Source organism: Artemia sp. Qi Xiang Cuo, chromosome 2, assembly GCF_049724085.1.
Source record: "Artemia sp. Qi Xiang Cuo chromosome 2, ASM4972408v1, whole genome shotgun sequence".
NCBI classification, from domain to species: domain Eukaryota; kingdom Metazoa; phylum Arthropoda; class Branchiopoda; order Anostraca; family Artemiidae; genus Artemia; species Artemia sp. Qi Xiang Cuo.
Window position 1 is genome coordinate 43,588,740 of NC_142795.1, and position 21,984 is coordinate 43,610,723.

The following is a 21,984-nucleotide window of genomic DNA, read 5'->3' on the forward strand; positions in this document are numbered from 1 at the left end:
GGACTCTCTGATTCCATACAATTTATCTTTGGTAGAGGATGGGAGTATGCACTGGGTGCCTTCAAAGCAAAAACTTATTGCTGACCTTAGCCCAAAACAGAATATCGTTGTTCATCATTTGCTATTGCGATGGATGGTATCCATTGGTTTCAAAGTCACAACGATACAAAGAACCCTCCAATTTTATCAAAAGCCATACATGAAAACGTTTATTGACACCTTTGTCAGTAAACTTTCAGACTCGAAAACCAAGGTTGAAAAAGAGATGTATAAGCTCATAAACTCAGCCTTCGCTAAAATATACGAAAGCGTGCGAAACAGAAGTCGATGTGAAATTGTAACCAATCCCAAAAAATTCGCTAGAATCATCGCCTACCCGAACTTAACATCTTTTACAATGATAGACTCGAATATGGTCCTCCTACATCGTAAGAAAAGAAGTTATTTTAAATAAAATATTACAAGTGGGAGTGCAATAACGGAATCAGACAAAGTGTATGTACTTGAGGATGGTGTGAAGGTACTTTCACACGGACACTATATGATTTCATATCGAGATGAATTTATAAAGTACAGAAAACAACTCGGTCTGGATATATTAACTTAAATTCTTTCATAATACAAGGTGGGCGGTGTGGGGTGAAACTTTTTTTCAAAAATTATTAATTTTCAGTGTGCTTGTGCAAGGTAATTATTTCTTCCTAATCTAAAGCTCCCGAACCGGCCCGGCCCCATCCTGCCGCAGTGGGCCCCCCATCCCGCCATCCCCCATCCCATGCCTATGATTTTAAGGGAAAATGCGAAAGGTTGACTTTAAGACTGGTTAATAGTTTGTTAAATAAAAATTAGAAAATTAAAAGAACTGAATTGGGAAATTAAATAAGAAAATGCCTTGATTTGATCATCGAAATAATTAAAAAAGACTCATTTTTGTTTGTTCATAAGAATGGTTTTGTTCACAGATATCGTTTTACTATAATGAATTTTCTGATCTCTTCGATGTATGCTTTGTCCTTTGGAAATGAGAATCTGAGAAACTCGCCTTATAATCCAAGAAAGTGGAATTCGGACAATTTTAATATAGTAGAACGTGTTTATAAGAACCTCGGAAATCATGTTATATATGGATATCTAAATTGCTTAAAATTAGTTCCGGTCGTGCAGTACTTCTGTAAAGTTCTTCTCTTGTGTTTGTTTCCAAACCATGTATATAGACTTTGTAGAATAAATGAATAGTTTATAGTAAAGAAACTCTTTTTCTATCTCCTCCCGTGTAAACCCTTAACTCTGAAAGATTCGGCTACAGGCTTACCGGTACACGCATACCAATATTAGATGTTTATCAATGCAAACCCAGACATCACCAGAAAGGAGTTAGTAAAAACTTTACTTTATAATACCGGTTTTTCTAAGGAATTTTGAAGTTTTCCATTGGTTGGCCGAGGGACCCCCGGTCAGCCCACCCCTTATTATTTTCCGAGTGTGTCACTGGTAAGGTTAGGTTACTTTACCTTCACATCCCCTTAATTTGCAAATATATAGCCCAAATTATATTATTGTATCAACTAAAGCATTATATTTTCATCTACTTACTAAAGTACTATATTTTCATCATATGCTGGCATATTTTATTAGGATTGAGATAACTTTTCATCCTAGGTGTGTTCTGTATAACTAACAAGTACATATTTTTTTATTAAAAAAGCAATAAAACCAATGCTTATTGAAATTTGTGAAGTGTGGGACAAATTTTTTCCATGAAAATTTGAAAAAAGTATTTTATACTTGCTCAGCTAGAGTAAAAAGAAAAAAGTTTGTTTATTATAGGAGCAAATATTTCGAATAGATCAGCGATAAGCAATTTTCAGCGTTTGAAGTAAAGCCAAAGGTGCCAATTCGGGAAAATACAGGAAGGAAGCAAGGATTTTGTTCTATTCTATGCATAAAGATGCAAAAAGACATTTTTAAAATTTCAAGGATAATTTTTGCTTGAAAAAAATACGTCAATCTAAAGGTATTTTTCCACATCTAGGGGGGTAATTTTACCCCTCTAGTCCTGCCTGTATAGAACATAATAAAGAAACAAAACAATTATCATAATTCATAATATTATATAATTCATAATATTCATAATATTATCATACACAATATTATCAATAATATCATAATTCTAGTGACTTTTAGTGATTTCTAGTCATTAATCTAGGAGTTTATTTGCTAATTTAGTGATTTTGCTTTAAGAATCCAGTGATCTTTTTCCACCTGGTGGAAACCCTGGCTCTTGATATAAGATTGATATGAACATAAACCTTTGTTTTATTTTCTAGTTTTGAATTATGGATTAGTCTAGATAGAGACTAGCGTTTGGAGTCTAGATAGAGGCTGAGATTATATTGGTGGTTCAAGAAGCAAATCCTATACCAAGCAAGACGTATCCGTGAGATAAAAAGAGTTTATGGAGTTTAGTGCCTGTGGTTCTTAGCGTGGCGTCTTGAGCCAATTAACTTAGCGCTCACATACCATGGGAAGTGCAGTTTGCAAACCCAAACTGGTTGTAATATCAGCGCGGAAATAAATTGTAGAAACCTTGTGATCACTCGATCCTGTTACTATTCTCTAGCAACACCACCAGTGGCAGCACTGGTAGTATCAGAGATCTCTCAAACAGCAGTGGAGAAAGAGACCCTCCTCCTCCTTCCCCTACTAGTGGCCGTGACTAATGAAAGCTTTCATAAGCACTGATGGTTAAAAGAATACGCTTTTACTGAAGATATCTGGTTGATTTAGCCTATATAGTAGGCTATTAAGGACTGAGCGGAGAAAAAAAGAATTAATTGAAATATCGCAAATTGACAATTTGATGAGCTAGGCTCTCTATAGGAACGTATGAGCGAGGGTACCTGTGATATAAGGGGTTTTAGGCCTGGCCAAATAAAACAAAATAAAAATTTAGAGCAAAGTATACAAATCGACCATTTTTGCCGGAATAAGGAGACAATTGTGATATTTTAAGAATAGAAATTAGCTTAATACTTGATTTTTGAGTTTACAAGGGGGGAATCTCCATATTAGAAAGTATCCAAGGGAGTAAGAAGGAATAAGAAAAATTAAAAATTGTACTATAGTCCACTGGAGATAGCAGAATGAGATACAATCTTCAGGGCGAAGGTTATCTGATCATTGAGACAGCAAATTAGGAAAATTCGTCAGTTTTTGCGCACAATTGGTAGGTGAGAGACACTCGTCTTCTTTGGTGTAATTGGCCTAAGTCGAGATTACATTTGAAGTACCAGTATCCAGGGTGGATTCGTCGTTTGTTTTACAGGGTAGTTTTCCCTGAGTGATATTTATTCCTGTAGGTCTATTAATAGAATATACGCGCTGGAGTATCGTCATTTTTGTTGCGTGGCAATCATTGAGTGATCAACCAAGGCGAACACATGGTTGATTAATTCATTAAGCAATATTACCGAAAAATATCGTGCATTTTTCGCATTGGTTGAGAGTTTGATCATATGTTAAAGAGATATAATACCATTTGAGCATAAAAATGTCCAATTTCGGGACAAGCAGATACCAAGATGGGCGAGTGATGCCCATACAAAGAGTAGAAAAATAGAAAGAAAGGTGCATATGGAGGCCTTTGGGAGAGAGATCGAGAATATACAAAAAATTCTGGCTGAGAGAGATGAAATTAGAAAAAATAGAATAGCGGACAAAAGGGCTATAGAAGTCTGTAGAAAAGCAAATAGGAAAGAAAGGGAACGTAGAGAGGCAGATGAAAGATAAAAAATTACCCGTATGGAGGCTTTTGAGAGAGGTCACCGACAAAATATCGGATTTCCAGATGTATAGATACCGACTAAACTAAGGAGTGTTAGCTGCAGATAAAATATTCGTTCCCTGACATTTAGCGACCAAGATCTTCTAGCGGGAATCTTGATCAAACTTTGAAGAGGAAATTCGTGTTTTAATCAAGATGTGGTGTTTTTTTCACCGTTGGATATTAAGAGGTTAGTTTAGCCAATTTTTCTTGATTGCTGGCATGACCGGATAGGATCTATGCTTCTCTCAAATGTAAATTTGTGAGAGCGTGATTAAGTACGTGATTTGATTGTGAGATTTAAACATCTGCCTCTCAATTACTTGGACTATCTGTCTTGGTTTTTCTTTGTCTACAATTACCCAGCCCAGTCTTGATGCAACCTATGCAACCTATTGCGCAAAATACTTGATAACTTCAATTCAAGACTCTAGGCAGGCATGCCTTTCCAAAAACTAACTTGACAAGTATGTGTCCAATAAGAGAGTCATTCATACTCTTGCCATTTACCCGTGCCCCAGCCGTTTAAACATTTGCCTGTCAATTACTCGGACTATCTGTTCTGGCTTTTCTCTGTCTACAATTACCCAGCCCAGTCTTGATGCAACCTATGCAACCTATTGCCCGAAATACTTGATAACTTCAATTCAAAATCAACGGAGATGTCCAATAAGAGAGTCATTCATACTCCTGCCATTTACCCGTGGCCCAGCCATTTAAACATTTGCCTCTCAATTACTTGGACTATCTGTCTTGGTTTTTCTCTGTCTACAATTACCCAGTCTAGTCTTGTTGCAACCTATGCAACCTATTGCCCAAAATACTTGATAACTTCAATAACTTCAAACTTCAACTTCGACCGAGTCCGTTGATTTTGAATTGAAGTTATCAAGTATTTTGGGCAATAGGTTGCATAGGTTGCATCAAGACTGGGCTGGGTAATTGTAGACAGAGAAAAGCCAAGACAGATAGTCCAAGTAATTGAGAGGCAAATGTTTAAATGGCTGGGGACGAACGCTCCAAGTCTATCAACAAGCACTCAATATTGGAATGATTCAATGAAAAAAAACCTAGCACGGGTAAATGGCAGGAGTATGAATGACTCTCTTATTGGACACATATTTGTCAGGTTAGTTTTCGGAAAGGCATGCCTGCTTAGATAGGTTGCATCAAGACTCGTGATTATGTGATTGTGAGAGCGTGATTTCGCGGTGAAAAGAGCTAGATTTCTACCGTCAGCTTACGAAATTGTACACATGAACTCAACCCAATAGAAAATCTAGCCTTGATAAAGATAAAATATAATTTTTGAAAAGGGGATTTAAAAAGGCATACTGTGCCCATTAAATTGGGTCTAAAATGGAATAATGCGAAGCTTTAATGCTGAAGGCTTAAAAATTCACTAGCTTTAATAAAATAACCGTTTATTTCCCTTGAAGTCTATAATTTCAGAGGCAACCTGCAGATATTAAACATCTTTTACTTTCTTTTTATATGGAACCTAAGGCTTAACCTTGTAGGGAGCTACTCAAAAGAAAAACTTGCTTTCTAGAGACATTCAAATCCGATGCATCGCTAGTTAAAGGGCCGGTATTTCTTTGTCTTTCTATTTTTTACCAGGATTCGTCTTTTCAAAGTACTTACAGGACTTAAACAGTAGCCATGGTTTTGACCCATCTTGAAAAGGATGAATTCTGGCAACAAAAAACTGATTCTAATACGAACCATGAGTTGTATAGTTTAACTAGTTAAATATCAATAAAATTATTGATTAAAGTTAAACTTCTGATTGTGCACAGAACCTTTTTGGTTTTATTCGACAACGCAAGGCGTTAAAAGAAGAATTAAACTACGTAGCTAGTTTGTATATATATAAGATTTTTTTATTGAAAAAAAAATATATGTTTTTTTTTAGTTCCCAAATAAAGCTTAAATACACGAAGTTTGGATTCTGCTGATTGAAAGAAGAGTTATCTTGCTTTAATTGGAAATTATTATTTCACTAAATCAAAAACAAACAAAAAAGCTCGCCTGAAACTTTCTCGTGATAAGAAACTGAAACTTTCAACTTTATTTTTACTGAAATTTAGAGCGTGCAATCTCTACAGACAAACCCTCCTCTAAAACTAGAACATTTTACTATACAGATTCATTTTAAACCATTAGGAAAGGGAAAACAGCTGGAGAACATAACTTAAAAACAACATTCTTTAGACCCCTTCCCCCTGCTGTACATGTAAGAATAGTAATGACTTACAGTAATAGAGGTTTTTTCTTAAAGTGTTCGTCAGTATAAGCATTTGAAAGGACCTCACAAGCTTCAAAGAATCTATCATCGGAGGATGAATCTACTACGAATATAAATCCAAAGGCCTGAAAGATTTAAACATGTGTCAGAAGCTAATGTTGAAAAAGTGTAAATGGTGTTTAAACATTCATCATAAATGTGTATGTTAAATTTAAATATACACTATATAAATAAACTGTACGACACTGGAATAAGAAGTGAAACATTTAAAATTAAATAATGATTAATTTATTTCAAAGGTCATAAGGTTTCACAATACAGCAGACTGACATTGTCAACAATACAATGTGCATTAGTAGTAGTATTGTTATTAATGATAGAGAGCGGGCAGTCCCCCCATATAGCTATAATGATAGAGAGCGGGCAGTCCCACCATATATTTATAATGATAAGTAGCGCACAGCACACCCGTCATACAAGCAGACAGTGTAATGACAGGAATTCAACCACCGTGAAAATTCGTGTTGTTTCTGTTCAAAGAGCGTGATGTTTCCTTTGTTTGAAATTGTGAAATCCATGGTTTTGGAGTTAAATAACATGTTTCTGTTAAAAGTCGTGAGTGTTTTCATGGTATTGTGATTCGTTTCCTGGTATGAGGTTATGAAATTCTGTCTTTAAATTAATTTGTTAGGTGTGGATGTTTTATGTTTAACCTTGAATACGGATATAAAAACTCTGACAATTTGTTATCTTCTCAGTTCAGAATTGGCATTTGAAATATAATGATGCATTCAAATAAGAGGAATATTGTCGAAAGCTACACGCAAGAAGTAAGTTATTCTTCTATATTCTTAGTGGGTAAAGAAATTAATTCTACTAAAACTTATACAGACCCCATTATAGTTAACAGATTGTCAAATATTTTTGAACCTGGATCTCCAGAGATCGGTAAAGAGCAATATCAAAACAAGAAAAAAAGTATGTAAACACTGTATTTAAATGGCTGGTGAGCTTAGTACATGAGGTAAATCATACCTATTTTTTATTCCGGCCCAAAGTTCCAGACATTCATTCCTCACCGGCCCCACATTCGTTCCCCACCAGCCCAAAGTGCCACAATCGTCCACCCCCATCCCTCCAACCCCCTCCTTCCAAAAAATATGGCATAATTTCTCTTTCTTATACCAGGTTACACTCGAAGAATCATATTAAACACACACACACAAACACACACACACACACAGACAATTTAAATATTCTTTTTTCTGGTAAAAGAAAAAATAACTTCACATTAATTTTTTAGATAAATGTAAAGGAACTCTCACCAGTAACACAATTCGAAGATAATATCCATGACGAATCATAGGAGTGGATTAAAAATTTGTTAAGTGATTGGTTTGGTGATGATTGTAGTCGTAGTAGTAGTAGTATGCTTCTCAGTCCTGATACCCTCGAGGGTTTGTTGAGTGAGTTTGGGGATCCCACACCACACAACATCCCCACCATTGAGAAATTTAGTGCAAGACATGAAATCCCCGTACCACCCCCTATCAAGTCCGATTTTAATTGTAGTATGCTTCCTCCGAATACAGGGGATGGTTACATTAATATACCAAGTACATATACAGGGGTTTTGACTCAACCAGCAACCCTCGAATGGGCTGATAGTCTCAGTCCTGATACACTCAAGGGTTTATCGAGTGACTTGGGGGATTTCACACCATGTAACAACCCCATCTTTGAGAAAATTGGTGGAGGACATGAAATCCCCTTAACGCCCCCTGTCATGCCCGATTTTAATTTAGTTGACTCTGCCTTGCACAATGTATTTGTTTATAGGGCTGAGTTTGAGGACCCATTTAATTCACTAACATCAGGTAGCATCATAACGGATCCGGTGGACATAGCACACTCCTATGTGGGCAAGATTCGAGCCCTTCTTGAAAGAGTGATTCAGGAGGGTGGTGGTAGGGATGGGATTAAGGCTGCCATCGCACAAAAAATTATTTTTGTAAGTGACAAGGTAAATGATGTGTATGAGAGGTATATACGTTCTGAAATGATATCACATCATCCAGACTTGTATAGTTTCTGGGCGAGGTGTTTGGAATGTGGTAACAATGTAGTAATGAAATAAAAAAATTACGCTAAGTCGGGAACTGGGTCAGTGGTTTTATTTATTGGGGATTTGGATATTAATGTGGGTAAATTTAAAAAGAATTTTATTTTAAGGGGTGGTTGGGGGGGTGGGGTGGGACCAAAATATAATGATGATTTAAAGGGTGTAATGGTGTACAACGCTTCAATTTCGATACAGGGCTTCAATGCTTCAAATATGCATTTCTTGTGGCAGCTCACAAGCCTCTGCAAAAGGAAGCTAGTAAGACACTGTTGGACGATTATGCAGTTAATGGGAGTCCAAATTTCCCTAAAGTAGATTTTAATTGTTTAAATGACCAATATCCAGTAACACTTAATGGGATAACTATTTTTGAGCGGGCTAATGCACATTAAAAAATTGGTGTTACTGTGCTACAATATGAAACCGAATTTGAGGGGGGTGATCACAAAAGGGGGGTTATATTTCCACTGAGGGCTCCGTCCATTGAATCAGTGGAACATTGTGTTTGGCTTCTTTACAAGCCAGCCAGTGACCCCGATTCAATTGGACATTTTTTTCCAATACCAAAAATAAATCTGGTTTTAAGTGAGGGTAAAAGGGGGCGTAATGGGACATGTTTCTATTGTCCAACATGCCTTTCTAGATTCCGGTCAGAAATTAAGTTAAATAATCATATGAAGCATTGCAAGCGTCACGGATGTCAATCTGTGCAAACGGTTAGCAGTGACAGGGCCATCTTGCGATTTAAGAACTTTCAAAACTCACTCCAACAGAGTGACAAGGTGGCGTTAGACTGCGAAGTCGCTCTCATACATTTTTATGATCCAATTATTTCAAATCCTGTTAAAAACATGAGGTCATTGCAGTCTCTTATGCTTACGCACAAAGAGCCTTGTTTAATTCAATACACTTGGTAGAGGTCTCTGAGAGAGTCGGTGGCGAGGATTGTATACTCTCAGCCGTGACAGCACTCATTAAAACAACAAATAAATCGATATCATGGCTGCGAAATACGTCCTATCCAATGACTCTATCACCAGAGGACGAGTTGGCCATTAAAACTGAAAAAATATGTTGGGTTTGTAAGGGTGAACTTTGTTGAGGGTAATGGGAAAGAGGGAAAAGGGAAAAGGGATAAGGGGAAAGAGGGTAAAGGGATGGTCCGCGACCACGATCATTTGGGCAACCCGATTGTATTGGGATTGAGCAATTTTCATGGAGTGGCCCATCAGTCATTTAATTTAAAAACTAAACAGCAAATCTTTATACCTGTTTATATACACAATTCCAGCTATGACATGAAATTTATTTTACCGGTATTTGCAAGATTGCAACGAGGTGGAGCTGTAGATGGCGCATGGGTAGATGGTTCTTTTTCTTATAATATCATACCCAAATCGTCTGAAAAGCTGCTGCTCTTAGAATTCAATTGGCAAATAATAGATAACGATAAATTGTGTGTGAATAAGATCCGTTTTTTAGACTCCTTTAGCTTCTTCCCCAAATCCCTAAGACAACTCATTGAAGTACAGAAAAGTGACGATTTTAATAGTTTCCGTCTCCTTAAGCAACACCTCATTAAACAGTAGCACTTTTCAGACGGTGAAACGTATGATTTATTAACGTGTAAGGGCATATATCCGTATGACTACTACAACTCCAACGCGAGGCTTTCTGAGGAACAATTGCCGTCCATCACCTCATTCTACGATTCACTTTACAAGCTTCAATGCACCACTGCCAACTATGAATTTGCCAAGAGGGTTTGGGCTAAGGGAGGGTGTAAAAATGGTTGGGATTATTGTAGATTATACCTGGCAAGTGATGTATTGACGTTGCTGGATATTGTGTGTAAGAACACGGATAAAATCTATGGGGAATTCGGGTTGGATTTAGGTTATTATTTCTCCACTCCTCATTTGGTGATGGATTTAATTCTTAAAATCAGTAAAGAGGAAATAGGCTTGATCACCAACGTGGATCAGCATCTATTTGTAGAGAGATCAATGAGGGGAGGGTATGTTTTCCATGGAGATCGTATCCTTGAAACTGATCTGACTGGACATGACACCGGTGTAAAGTCGGATACAGTTTTCCTGGATTTGAGCTCCCTCTATACATAGGCAATGTCTCACTACTCTTTGCCGTAAGGAAATTATAAATGGCTTAACGATCCTCGTGCTTCAGATTTCCCCAACATTGCCAATGTTGAGGAGAATGGACCGCGGGGATGGTTTTTTGAAATTGATGGTGATATACCTGATTAGTTTTTTTATTCGGTGAAGGAGTTCCCTGTCCTTTGCATAAACAGAGCGTTGATAAGAAACTCTTTGAGTCATTACAAAATTTCTTAATTAGTGGCTCATGGTGTGCCCTGGCCACTTTCCCAGCAAAAACTTATCACCGACCTTCATCCGAAAGAGAATCTTGTTTTACATCTCGTTCTTATGCGGTGGATGGTAGCCAACAGGTTCAACGTAACAAGGATACATAGAGCCCTCCAATGTGACCAAAAACCCTGTTTGAAAAAGTTTATTTACACTTTTGTCAATAAACGTTCTGAAGCGGAAACGAAGGTTGAAAAGGATATCTTTAAACTCATTTTGAACTCAGCCTTCGGTAAAATGTGTGAGAGTGTACGCAATTGAAGTCGTTGTGACGTTGTGACTGGCCCAAAAGAATGTGCTCGAATCGTTGCCGATCCAAACTTTACATCATTCACCATCATATACTCGAATACGGTCCTCTTAAATATGAAAAAAAGAAATATTGTTTTCAATAAAGATATTGCAGCTGGCACTACAATAACCGAAATATAAAAAAAAACTCATGTTGTCATTCTATTACAATGCTTGTAGGTGCCACGGGCTGGCAAAGGGAGACGGTCAAGTATATTATGGGGATACCGATTCACTTTTACTAAAAGCTAGAACTGTAAATCTATTGGAAAATTTGGAAAAAGGCGAGCACATTAGCTCTCGAATGGACTTTACCAACCGGGACGCGTCTATTTATCCAGAGCTTGTAAAGTGTCAAGCCTCAATTAGTAATTAATTTTATCATCAGATACGAGAAATGACTTGATTTCCAATGGTGTGCTTGCAGGTCCGAAGGTGTACTTTGTGGAAACTCACAACGAGGTAATCCAAAAAGTCTGCAAAGGGGTGCCTAGACACTACGTGAATAATAATTTCGACATGAATGTATACAGAAACTGTGTGGAAAATAGTATAGTTCCAAGGGTGAAGGTCATGGCGATTCGCTCTTTAAAATTTAAAAACCATACAGTTCGAGTTGATAAAATAGCCATGTGTCCCGTGTCGGATAAAGTCTATGTGTGTGTGGATGTTGTGAAGGTGCTACCCAATGGACATTATTTAACTTCTGACCAAAGTGTGTGTCGAGATTATAGACATCGCCTCGGTCGGGAAAAAATTCAATAGTAAATAGTTGGGTGGTGGGATTCTTTTTTTTTAATAGTTATTTTTTTTTCCAATTCAACATTTTTTTTTTCACAACTCAACAGTAGTTTTTTTTCCCAACTCAGCAGTTTTCTGTTTTTTTTTATAGCAAGGCTGAGTCGTATGTTTTTTTTTGTAAATAAAAAGTGTTCAAATTGTTTTTTTTGGGCCCCGCACCCGCGGGCGGCTCGGGGAGGGGGGGAGGCGGTACCGGCCTTCGGCCGGCCACCGCCAGCGGCCGCCGCGCCCTTCCGGGGGGGATCCCAAAATTTAAGGTGTTGTAAATAAGTGATATTTTAAGTGCATTATTCATTAAATGTTGTATGTTTTTATAAATAAATTTAAAAAAAAGTGTATCTATTAAAGTGTTTTTTTTTTAGTGCCTATGTAAATGTTGTATTTTTTATTATAAATAAATTTTTTTTAAAAAGTGTATTTTTTTCACGTTTAATGTGCTTTTTTCAATGCAGTATTTTTTTTAAGTGTTGTTACTTTTTTATGCATAATAAAAGAAAATATGATTCTTTATTCGTCTCCTTCTTCTCATTTTTATTATTCTTGAACGGAGTAGTAGTAGTAGGGAAATTATTTAGTCATTAGACAGCTATAGTCTACAGTAAGTTGTCTAGGTGAACTGTTGAAGGGAACATGTATCAATTTAAAACACCATTCAGACCGTTTCTTTGCGGACCATCAATGTTCGGCAAAACGACACTTTTAACCAAAATAATTCGAAATCGTGATAAAATGTTCTAAAAAAATCCAACTGAAATTTACTATTGCTACAGTGTTTGGCAATAATCCTATGATAGAATAAAACTATTGCCCCAGACACGAAATTCATACATGGACTTGACGTTTTCAACAGTATTGGATCAAACTCTTGGTTGATTATTGACGATCTGGCTGAGTCCATTGAAGAATGGTCTAAGGAGATGATACAATTGTTCACTGTCCGAACTCATCATCAACGGATCTCCGTAACCCTAGTTCTACACAATCTGTTTCAGCAGAGCAAGTGTATGAGAACACTTGCTTTGAATTGCACCTACTATATCATCTACAGGGTTGTTCGTGATTCCAGTTACCTCATAACGTTGAACAGACAGGTGTATCCAGATGAACCGAAATTCCTACTCTCGGCCTACAATCAGGCTACCAGCAAACCCTACGGATATATTATATTTGACCTTAATCAGAACACACCCGAGGATCTGTGAGTAGTCATCGATATTTTTGACAATGAAGTTACTGTATATCAGCCGGTGAACAGTAAAAAAGTTCGTTAGTTGCAATCCTGACACTGAAAAAACTACATGAACATCGAAATTTATTCACCGTCCTAGGTAATTCAAAACCACGACTTAGGAAGGCCATACTCAAACATGGTGTCGACAGAGAATTCAATAATCTCATATCTGAATTTTGGTTAAATCTACCAGAAGATAATGTTAAACTTTCGGAAGGGGTCAAGCAACAGAAGAAGCAACATCTTTCGTTTGTACGCTCCCTAGAATCAGCGGCAAGCAAAAATAAAGGAAACCATTTTGAAAGAAAATGACTTCTTCAAGCGGCTGGTAACTTCTTTGCACTTTTACCGCCAATCATTGCAGGACTTGTAAACAGTTTTCTCTAGAGAGAATGGCCAAACCCTATAAATTGACTCCAATTGAACTCGCCCTTTCACCAAAGGAACATTTTGAGGACAATCTCAATAAATTCATTAACAATGATACAATTGCCGACGATAAAAATTAATTCTGCTTCAAAATGCACTTCACCGAATGGAAAAACACAAGCCCTATCGTGAGAGACCCCTCAAAGTAAATGTTATTGATCCCAATAAGGAAATGACTCCATCATCATCATCAACAACAACGATAATACCAAAAGAAGAAGAAGAAGATTTGTCTAAAGTTATGACAAGTGTTGCAGATCTAATGCCATATTCCTATCGTGAACAGTGTAAAAGACTCTTGACATATCTCAATGACAGTGAACATGTTCAAATTGATGCCAATGGGAATCAGGTTGTGATCCATGGCAAGTCCTATATTATACTTGATTTATTATCAGATTTGGTCACGAATCGTAAAAGACTTGTATCATTTGACAGTCACCTGCATACATTTTTAAACTCATCAAACTTTCCCAAAAGCCTTATTGCCAATAAATATATTTTAAAACGATTAAAGAAATTTAGTCAAATATAAAAAGATGTTTTTAAATCATTTTCGGAAAATACTGCTACTAGCACGCCAAGTGGAAACAATGATTTGACAAGAGTTATGAGTGGGGGTGTCAAGCAAAGACGTCTTAATATCACTTCATCCCCCTCACCATCACCTGTTAGTATGCAAATGGGCAGTGGAAACTTCACTACGTGTTTACGTTCAAAATGGTTGAAGCATTGAAACATGTTTATGAGAATATTGGTGCAGTGGGAAGTTTAAGTTCACCCACCACACATGCTCAAGTCACTTGACTTGAAAAGAATCGGGCGGTAGAGTATCTACAGAATGAATCAAGTTACATTCTACATCGTAATCGTAGAGTTCGTGGTAATCACTATCGAAAAACTAAAGCCTTTTTCCCATTACAAATACTACTAGCAGATCGTTTGACTCTGGACGAGATTCAACGGCGTCACAATCACCCCTACAAGAACATTCTACTTGCAATCAGTGTTTTTAGTCGCTATGTATATGCCATTCCACTGCGGTCAAAGAGCGGCGATGAAGTTCCTAAAGCTCTGGAAATCATCCTTGAACAGGATTGCTATAAGAAGATGCAAACGGATCGGGGTAGTGAATTTGTTAATCCCAATGTAAAGAAGGTCCTACTGAAATATAATACAATCCTCTATCATAGTCATAGTTCAATAAAGGCACCATTGGCCGAACGGCTGATAAAGAACTATTCGACTTTTAATTTCTAGATATTGCATTTTAAAAAATACTGCTGCTTTTAATCATGATTTGGATAAAATCATGTTGATTTATAATCAACGTCCCCATCGACCCTTGTCCAACTCAACCCCAACAGAAGTTCATCATGATGTCAATACATTTGAGACTTTTCTTAAACAGTATTCCAATGGTAATGAGAAGAAAAAGAAGAAATTCAATGCTGGTGATACCGTTCGAATCAATCGAACTACTAATGTTTTTGAAAAGGGTAATTACTTATGGTCCACTGAACTTTTTAAAGTCTCCAAACTCTTGGACATTACACCAATAATGTATAGTCTACTTGACAAGAAAGATGATGAGATTTTTGGCAGTTTTTATGATTATGAACTAAAAAAAGTTAAAAACACTGGAATCTATCAGCTTGAAAAGATATTAAGGAATCTGACTCGCAGGGGTAAGAGACAGTTGCTTGTTCGTTGTCTGGAATACAACCCTCATATTGATTTTTTGATCAGTGTTGAAGATATTGACAATGCCCAATGATTTTTATGTAAACTTTATGTCCAATGTCTCCGATCCTCTCTACAACGATTTGAATAATACAAGTGATTTTTGGACGAAACTCTCCCCCGCCATCAAATTCAATGATGGAAAGTATGAAGTGGCTCTTGTCGACTGCATTCTCAAAAATACCTATGATATCCTGAGAAACGATCGTGTGTATAATATAAAAGTTATACCATTCGATTGGTCATTCTTTGTCGAGTATGAATGGGTTGAAGCACTTAAATCTAGTGAATACCCGGATGTTACATTGAGGTATAAGGAATATGGTATTATGACGGATTTGTGTCGTGCAATCAATAGAAAAATCTCATATCGCAGGAATGGTACCTTCCATTTTGATTATTCAATGAAACATGATAGGATTTACATTACCTCACCCGTTGACACTGAACCGATTCATCTCAATGATAATCTGAGAGATGTTCTTGGCTTTAAACAGAATATGATCAATGGGAAAAACGTTGGAACTGTTAGCGGGATGGATCAAGTTATTTTTGCTGATTATCCACCTGGTCTCGCCTTGGAATCTTGCTTATTTCTCTACGCGTCCTTTGTCAAACCTCGAGAGTTGGTAATTCAAATGTCCCCCTCCTACGTGTTCTTGAACGAAAAACAACCCATGAACAAGTTCATCACTATAATATAAAGCATCCTCAGTGTGTTCTTGTAAACACTTCGTATTTTGAGCTCTGTCAGTTAACGCAAAGTAGTGAATTAGGTGATCCTCTAGCAATAACAAAAGGTCTGGCCGTGATTACATGTCATTTTCGACCCATTCGGCAACAACAAAAACAACAACAACAAAATGGCTAATAGAAAAAATATATTTGTATGCCCTGATATTGATTGCTATGTTACTGCTCTCCAACCATGACAATTGGGCCATGGAATGGACTATTATAAAGGCCGTTCGTCAGTGTCGGGCTACAGTCTTGGCAGGTGGTTTGCTAAGCTGTTTCGTTCTGCAATACCGCTGGATAAAAATATATTGCACCGGTTGCTGCAGATTTTTCATCCTCTACGTTACACGATTGGGGGGGATGGTAAAGATTTTAAAGAAAGTGTTTAAAAAAATCTCAGCTCCAGCGTACGATCCCTTGGTGAGCGATTGAAACAAAGTGAAAAAGGTTTTAAAAGGAAGAGAAACATCTCATCACTCATCAGTCTCTACTCAGGTCAGAAGCGAAAGACATCATCATCAATCTTGTCAAAGAAAAGTAAGAAAAAGAAACTAAAAAGAAAAATTGTCAGGAGAAAAAGGGATTTATTTTCCTATATGGCATATCTACCCCAAAAGGAATACCTTCCCAAAGCTACCCCATCTATAAGTCTTTTCAATGCAGAAAGTGTGGATGTCAGTGTAAAGCATGGGTACTATGAACAATTCTATCCACAGCAACCCCTCTCTGAAATCATACATTTTCAAATTTATTCCAATGAAGACTACTTCATAGATTTAACTTCCATATTTATTGATTTAAAAGTTGTGGTGAGGAAAAAGTCTGACATTTTACCTCCCTCCAATGTCGATGGACTATCCTATGAAAATGGTATACTACACAATTTATTTAAACAAATATGTGTCTACATAAATGGAACATTGGTGAGCACCAGCAACAATCTATCAAACTATGCTAGTTACATACAATTTATGTTGATGACTCCAATGGCCTATAAGAAATTGACAGGTCTGCCAATGGGCTATGACTATAGAACAAATGTTGATACTGACGGTGAACTAACTTGGGCAGTGAGCAAGGAGTATCATTTAGTTGGTAGACTCAATCAGGAAATATTTAATATATCTCAATCGATGCCCCCCCAATGTTAAAATTGACATAAAGTTACAACTTGCTCCGTCCAATTTCATATTAAAAAAGACACTTGATGCAGCACCGGATGCTAATGTCAATCTCACTTCGATAATATTTCAAGTGCGAAAAAAATAGGTTATGAGTTCTGTTGCTTAGGCAATTGAAAAACTAAGAGCCTCTGGAAATAGTATCAAACTGCTCGTTCCTCACACGATCGCCAATCAACGTCATATTGCCACTGGATCAAGTACCTACACCGATTCTCCATTTATCAATGGTGAAATTCCATCGAAACTTGCCTTGGCTTTTGTAAAAAGTGCCAGTGCCATAGGATCGTGGACAACCTCGCCACATGAAATTGAATTATTTGGACTTTCCTCTCTTGTCTGTAAAGTAAACGGAATTCTTCTCTACAATTTATCCTTTGATAAATCCTATTGGACCCTATATGAGTTGAAAATGCAATCCCTAGATCGAGATTCTCAACTGTATGAAAATGGTATTACCAATTCAATGTTCGCAAAAAGTCATGGTATCATGACTTTTCTGGTACTCAAGATATAATTATTTTCGGAACGGGTACTCTACTTTAGGAATGTACCTTTGACAAACCATTGACAGAGAGTGTAACATTAATCTCACTCAATCAATTTGAAACCTACTGGGAAATTACCCCCGATGGTAGTGTTCTTTTAGACCTGGTACCATGAACACCACTCAGATAATCAATGTATTTAACATGGATCCTTTTAACTCCAAATACAAATCCTATTGTATACCCTAAGATTTCCTACAATAAATTCATACTGTTAACAAAACCATTATCATTGTTAATAGTGGTCCGTCGACTGTGCAGACGGGTCATTGGCTATGCATCTATCAAACAGCGGAGAATATAGAATTTTTTGATCCTCTTGGTCTACCATATGTATTTTACAAACCACACATCAAAAATTACCTTGAAGGAAGTGGGAAGACAATTATTCAAAATTGGATGCGAGTACAGGATCTATCGACCAAAAGTTGTGGTTTTCATGCATTACTTTATTTCATTTTTCGATGTCGTGATTATAATTTCAGTGAATTTCTCAACATTTATGTACACAGTCCACGTTTGAATGACTTTCTAGTAGAAAATACCCTCTCAGACCTGTACAGTATTGATTTCAGTGCCCTAAGAATAAAGTGTTTTAAAAATGCATGTGAATTTGTTTATTAATAAAATATATATGCACTATAAAAAAGTCTATTGTCTTCATTTTTTTAGATTTCTTCTTCTTCTTCTTCTTCATAGTCATTTAGATTGTCATCATCATCATCATCATCATAGACATCGTCGTCGACAACGATTAGTGGTGGCAGATCATTTGGATTCAACTTGTACTGATCCTGGCGTGCAAAGTCTAGATGACATTTTCCACAATATATTGTAACTTCATTTTTATTAAATCTTCTTGTGAAGTCAATGATACTATTACGATTCATATTGAAAAATTCACCTGTTTCTATCTGATTATTTGAAGTAATGTCGCAAACAATATTCTCATATGAAGAATCACTTTCTGTCACAGCCAAATAAATATCGCTAGGTTTATAATCATTACTTGCATTGTCCTCACAACGATGACGCAGGAACCATACTCTCTTCATGTTTTTACAATTGAAACGTGCTCCAAATTCTTCTTCCCAATACAATTTAAAGCTGCGACAATACCAATCCCTTAGAAATAGACTGAAGTCACGTTTAGGGTTTTTTCCAATCATACTAGGGTAAGTATTTTCCCACTGGTCACACTTATCAAAATGACAATTGGAGCATAGATATCCATTAGGATGACAGTCACAAGTCTCTTCAAGACAGGTATTACAGTCCTTAGTTTGTACAGCATGTCCTTTATGCAATCTACATGGAGTGCATAGCCTACACTTCGTTAAAGTCATCAACTGTAGTACAGTTCTCACATGAAGGCCAGCTGTCCATTGTACATAAACACAGTGTACATGTATGATACATTTTTTCCGATGTTGTCCCTCTCACTGCCAGAAAGAAACTGACTTAAAATCAATAAAAAATAACATTGTCTTCTAGGGGGAGGAGGAGTAATCGAGCATCGTCACAAAAACTTATTTCCTACTCTAAAAAAATGAATTTCTAGGTAGTGGTTAAAAGCAGAATCACAATGTCATTTTGCTTCGTTTCAATTAATACATCAATAAATTGAGTAAAAGCATTTGATTCGCAAAGCATACGCTTCATAAAATAATCCAAGCATGGAGAATCAGATCCCATTATATATCTAAGTATTTCTAGATAAAATATTTTCCGTTGAAGAGAAAATTCCAAAAAATCATCATCTAACACTAAACATTTTTCCAATTTGAGTAGATTCCGTAAGATCTTCAGTTTCTCAAATCCAATCATTCTTGATATTCCCACTACCAACTATAGACTAAAATAACAATCACAAGTTTCTACTTTGGGCATAATCTCAATACCTATTGGACACCACCAACACCACCATCACCATAGAAAGAGAGCGAGTGGAGTAAACGATCATCTAGAGTGTCTAATCAAAAAAAAAAATTAATGTAATTATGTAAATTAATATAATTATGTAAATTAATTAATAATAAATTGATTTATGTAAATTAGTTCAAGGTTAAACATAAGTCAATCATATCTAACAATTAAGAGAGCAGACAGATAGAAAGTTACTATAGTATAAAGGAATCATCACGCACTTTGAACACAGATCAACACGAATTTTCACGGTGGTTGAATTCCGGTCATTACACTGTCTGCTTGTATTGGCGGGAGCACTGTCCGCTACTTATCATTATAAATATATGGTGGGACTGCCCACTCTCTATCATTATAGCTATATGGGGGGACTGCCCGCTCTCTATCATTAATACCAATACTACTTGCATTGTTTATTCCCAGTGTTTTGCTGTTTGCTCCACATTCCTCACGCGTTCATCAATGCATATAAACTATAATTTTTAACTAATGAAGACTGTTCACAAATGACAAAACAAACCACAATAAAGGCCCGTTTTCATTTGGTCTCAATTGAAAAACTCGAAAACAGATCAACTATTGAAATTGTAAGAAAACTGTTTGTTTTTTGTTTTTTGTTTCCAAAACGGCACAAGAAAATGTTTTCAAAACGTTGATCCATTCGTCGTTTTGTCCGAAAATACCCAATGAAAAACTTCAGTTAAAAGTGATAACGCTAAGCTAAGTACTCTTATGGTTCGTTTACACATTGTCGAAATTCATGCGGATTTAGCAATCCGTGGGGAAATTCCGTCCGTTTTCATGCTAGAAAAATTTTCTAGGTTTCTGCAAAGTTTTGGTCAAATCAGGAGGAAATCTTGGCAAGGTTTTTAAATGAATTCAACCAGGAGCATGGATTATCAAAAACTACACGATGTTACAACTTTGGTTCAAGGCTACCCCAGCTTGTACGATCCTGAGCACCCAGGCTATAAGAAAACTAAGAAAAACGGTGTCATTTGGCTCTCTATTGCTCAAAAGCTTTCAGAAGAGGGTAAGAACAGAATACCCTTCTTGATATTTTGATGATAGCTACAGGGGATATCCACCATATAGCTACCAACAAGTCCTTTCACCCCTTTGACTCTAGGTCACGCTGTTGCAATAATTTGAAATTTTTGCCTTAAAACGTAGCGTTATTTTAGCCATAGTTCGAATAGAAACAGACGGGCTTCCGCATGGATTTCCGCAATGTGTAAACGAACCATTAACCGTTAAGCACTCTTAACCCACGTGATTACTGTTAAGTGGGTAAGTTTGGTGTTAGTGCGGGTTAGACGATGTGAATTTTCGCAGAGAAAGAGATTGTTAAGATTTGCATATTGAACCAAGACCATTAATTGGATATATTGGCAAGGTTTCTGGGCCTTGGTTCTAGACACTATCGGAAGGATAGCAGTTTTTCATGGGGGAGACTGCTGCTCTGTACCCTGTAACAACGGTAAACAACTATCTGCTACAACGGTAAAGCATGTTAAACCTTCTTCAAACAAAGAAATTAGGAATTCACATACAACGCGTACAGATTCTGATACGGGATGAAATTTCCTAAATAAGCAATTTAGTAAATGTATTGAACGCAATCAATTTGATACCATAAGATGAATCGTTGATTGCCTTCCTAGGGAGACGATAATCTTTGCAGTTTAGTCTGAAAAATCCCCGCTTTCATTCGGTGTTTTACTGATAAAGCAGAAAGTGAATCAACTAATAAAAGTTGAAACTTTGGGGGCATATTGAGTGGGATGTCGAATGAGCCTAATGTTACTATTTGCATACTACTATTAACTATCTACTTGTTATTAGGGAGAACAAGTTGTTTCATACCCTCCTCCCTCCACCTGAGAAATATTGGAAGGATTACTTTTTTTAGGTATGATGTCAATGGACGATTGATAACTATTATCGAGCTATAATAACTATATTTATTGTAAGGGGGAATGTTTGTTGTGACCTCCTATAGATTCAATTACCCCTAGTAGCCATGTCTATCAGCAGTAAAAATAGGCACCTGATAATTACACAGTATAAAGCCATCACATTTTTTGAGACGACACAAAAACACTGAGGCTCTGTCAGACCACAGAAAAAAATGACGACAATTTTTGCAATGACAGAAAAGAACAATGATAATTTTTAAGAAAACAGAAAAATTTGAATTTTTTATTACAAAAAAATAACACTTTATTCAATGACGCTTTTGGCGGTGATCAGAAAATTACTAACATACAAAGCAATGAAAAAATAGTTTTGCGGAAAATAATCTTTGCACTGCATAGATTACCTTTGAAAAGTACATTGGCCAGAGTTCCCGAATAGACTCGCTTCCTCCAAGTTCAAAAAGCTGAACACCGTATGCTTCATATTTTTGAAACCCAATTGTTGGAACAGAAGATGTAGTGGTGTTGTCTGAAAAAAGTCTATATTGGAATAATTATATTGTCCAACAGACAATGCAGACACGACAGCACACAACT

At 36.7% G+C, this 21,984-nt stretch overlaps 1 protein-coding gene across 1 annotated transcript in view; it reads right to left on the reverse strand.

Annotated features, from left to right (window-relative positions):
• The window catches only part of LOC148955259 (ADP-ribosylation factor-like protein 13B), an 87,508-nt gene that overhangs the window by 33,338 nt on the left and 32,186 nt on the right, over positions 1-21,984 (reverse strand). Inside the window, exons 4-5 of the mRNA XM_089106787.1 lie at positions 21,792-21,916; positions 6,081-6,196 (exon numbers count right to left, since the gene is read on the reverse strand). Coding sequence (XP_088962913.1) covers positions 6,081-6,196; positions 21,792-21,916 — 241 coding nt within the window. The remainder of the gene's footprint in view (positions 1-6,080; positions 6,197-21,791; positions 21,917-21,984) is intronic.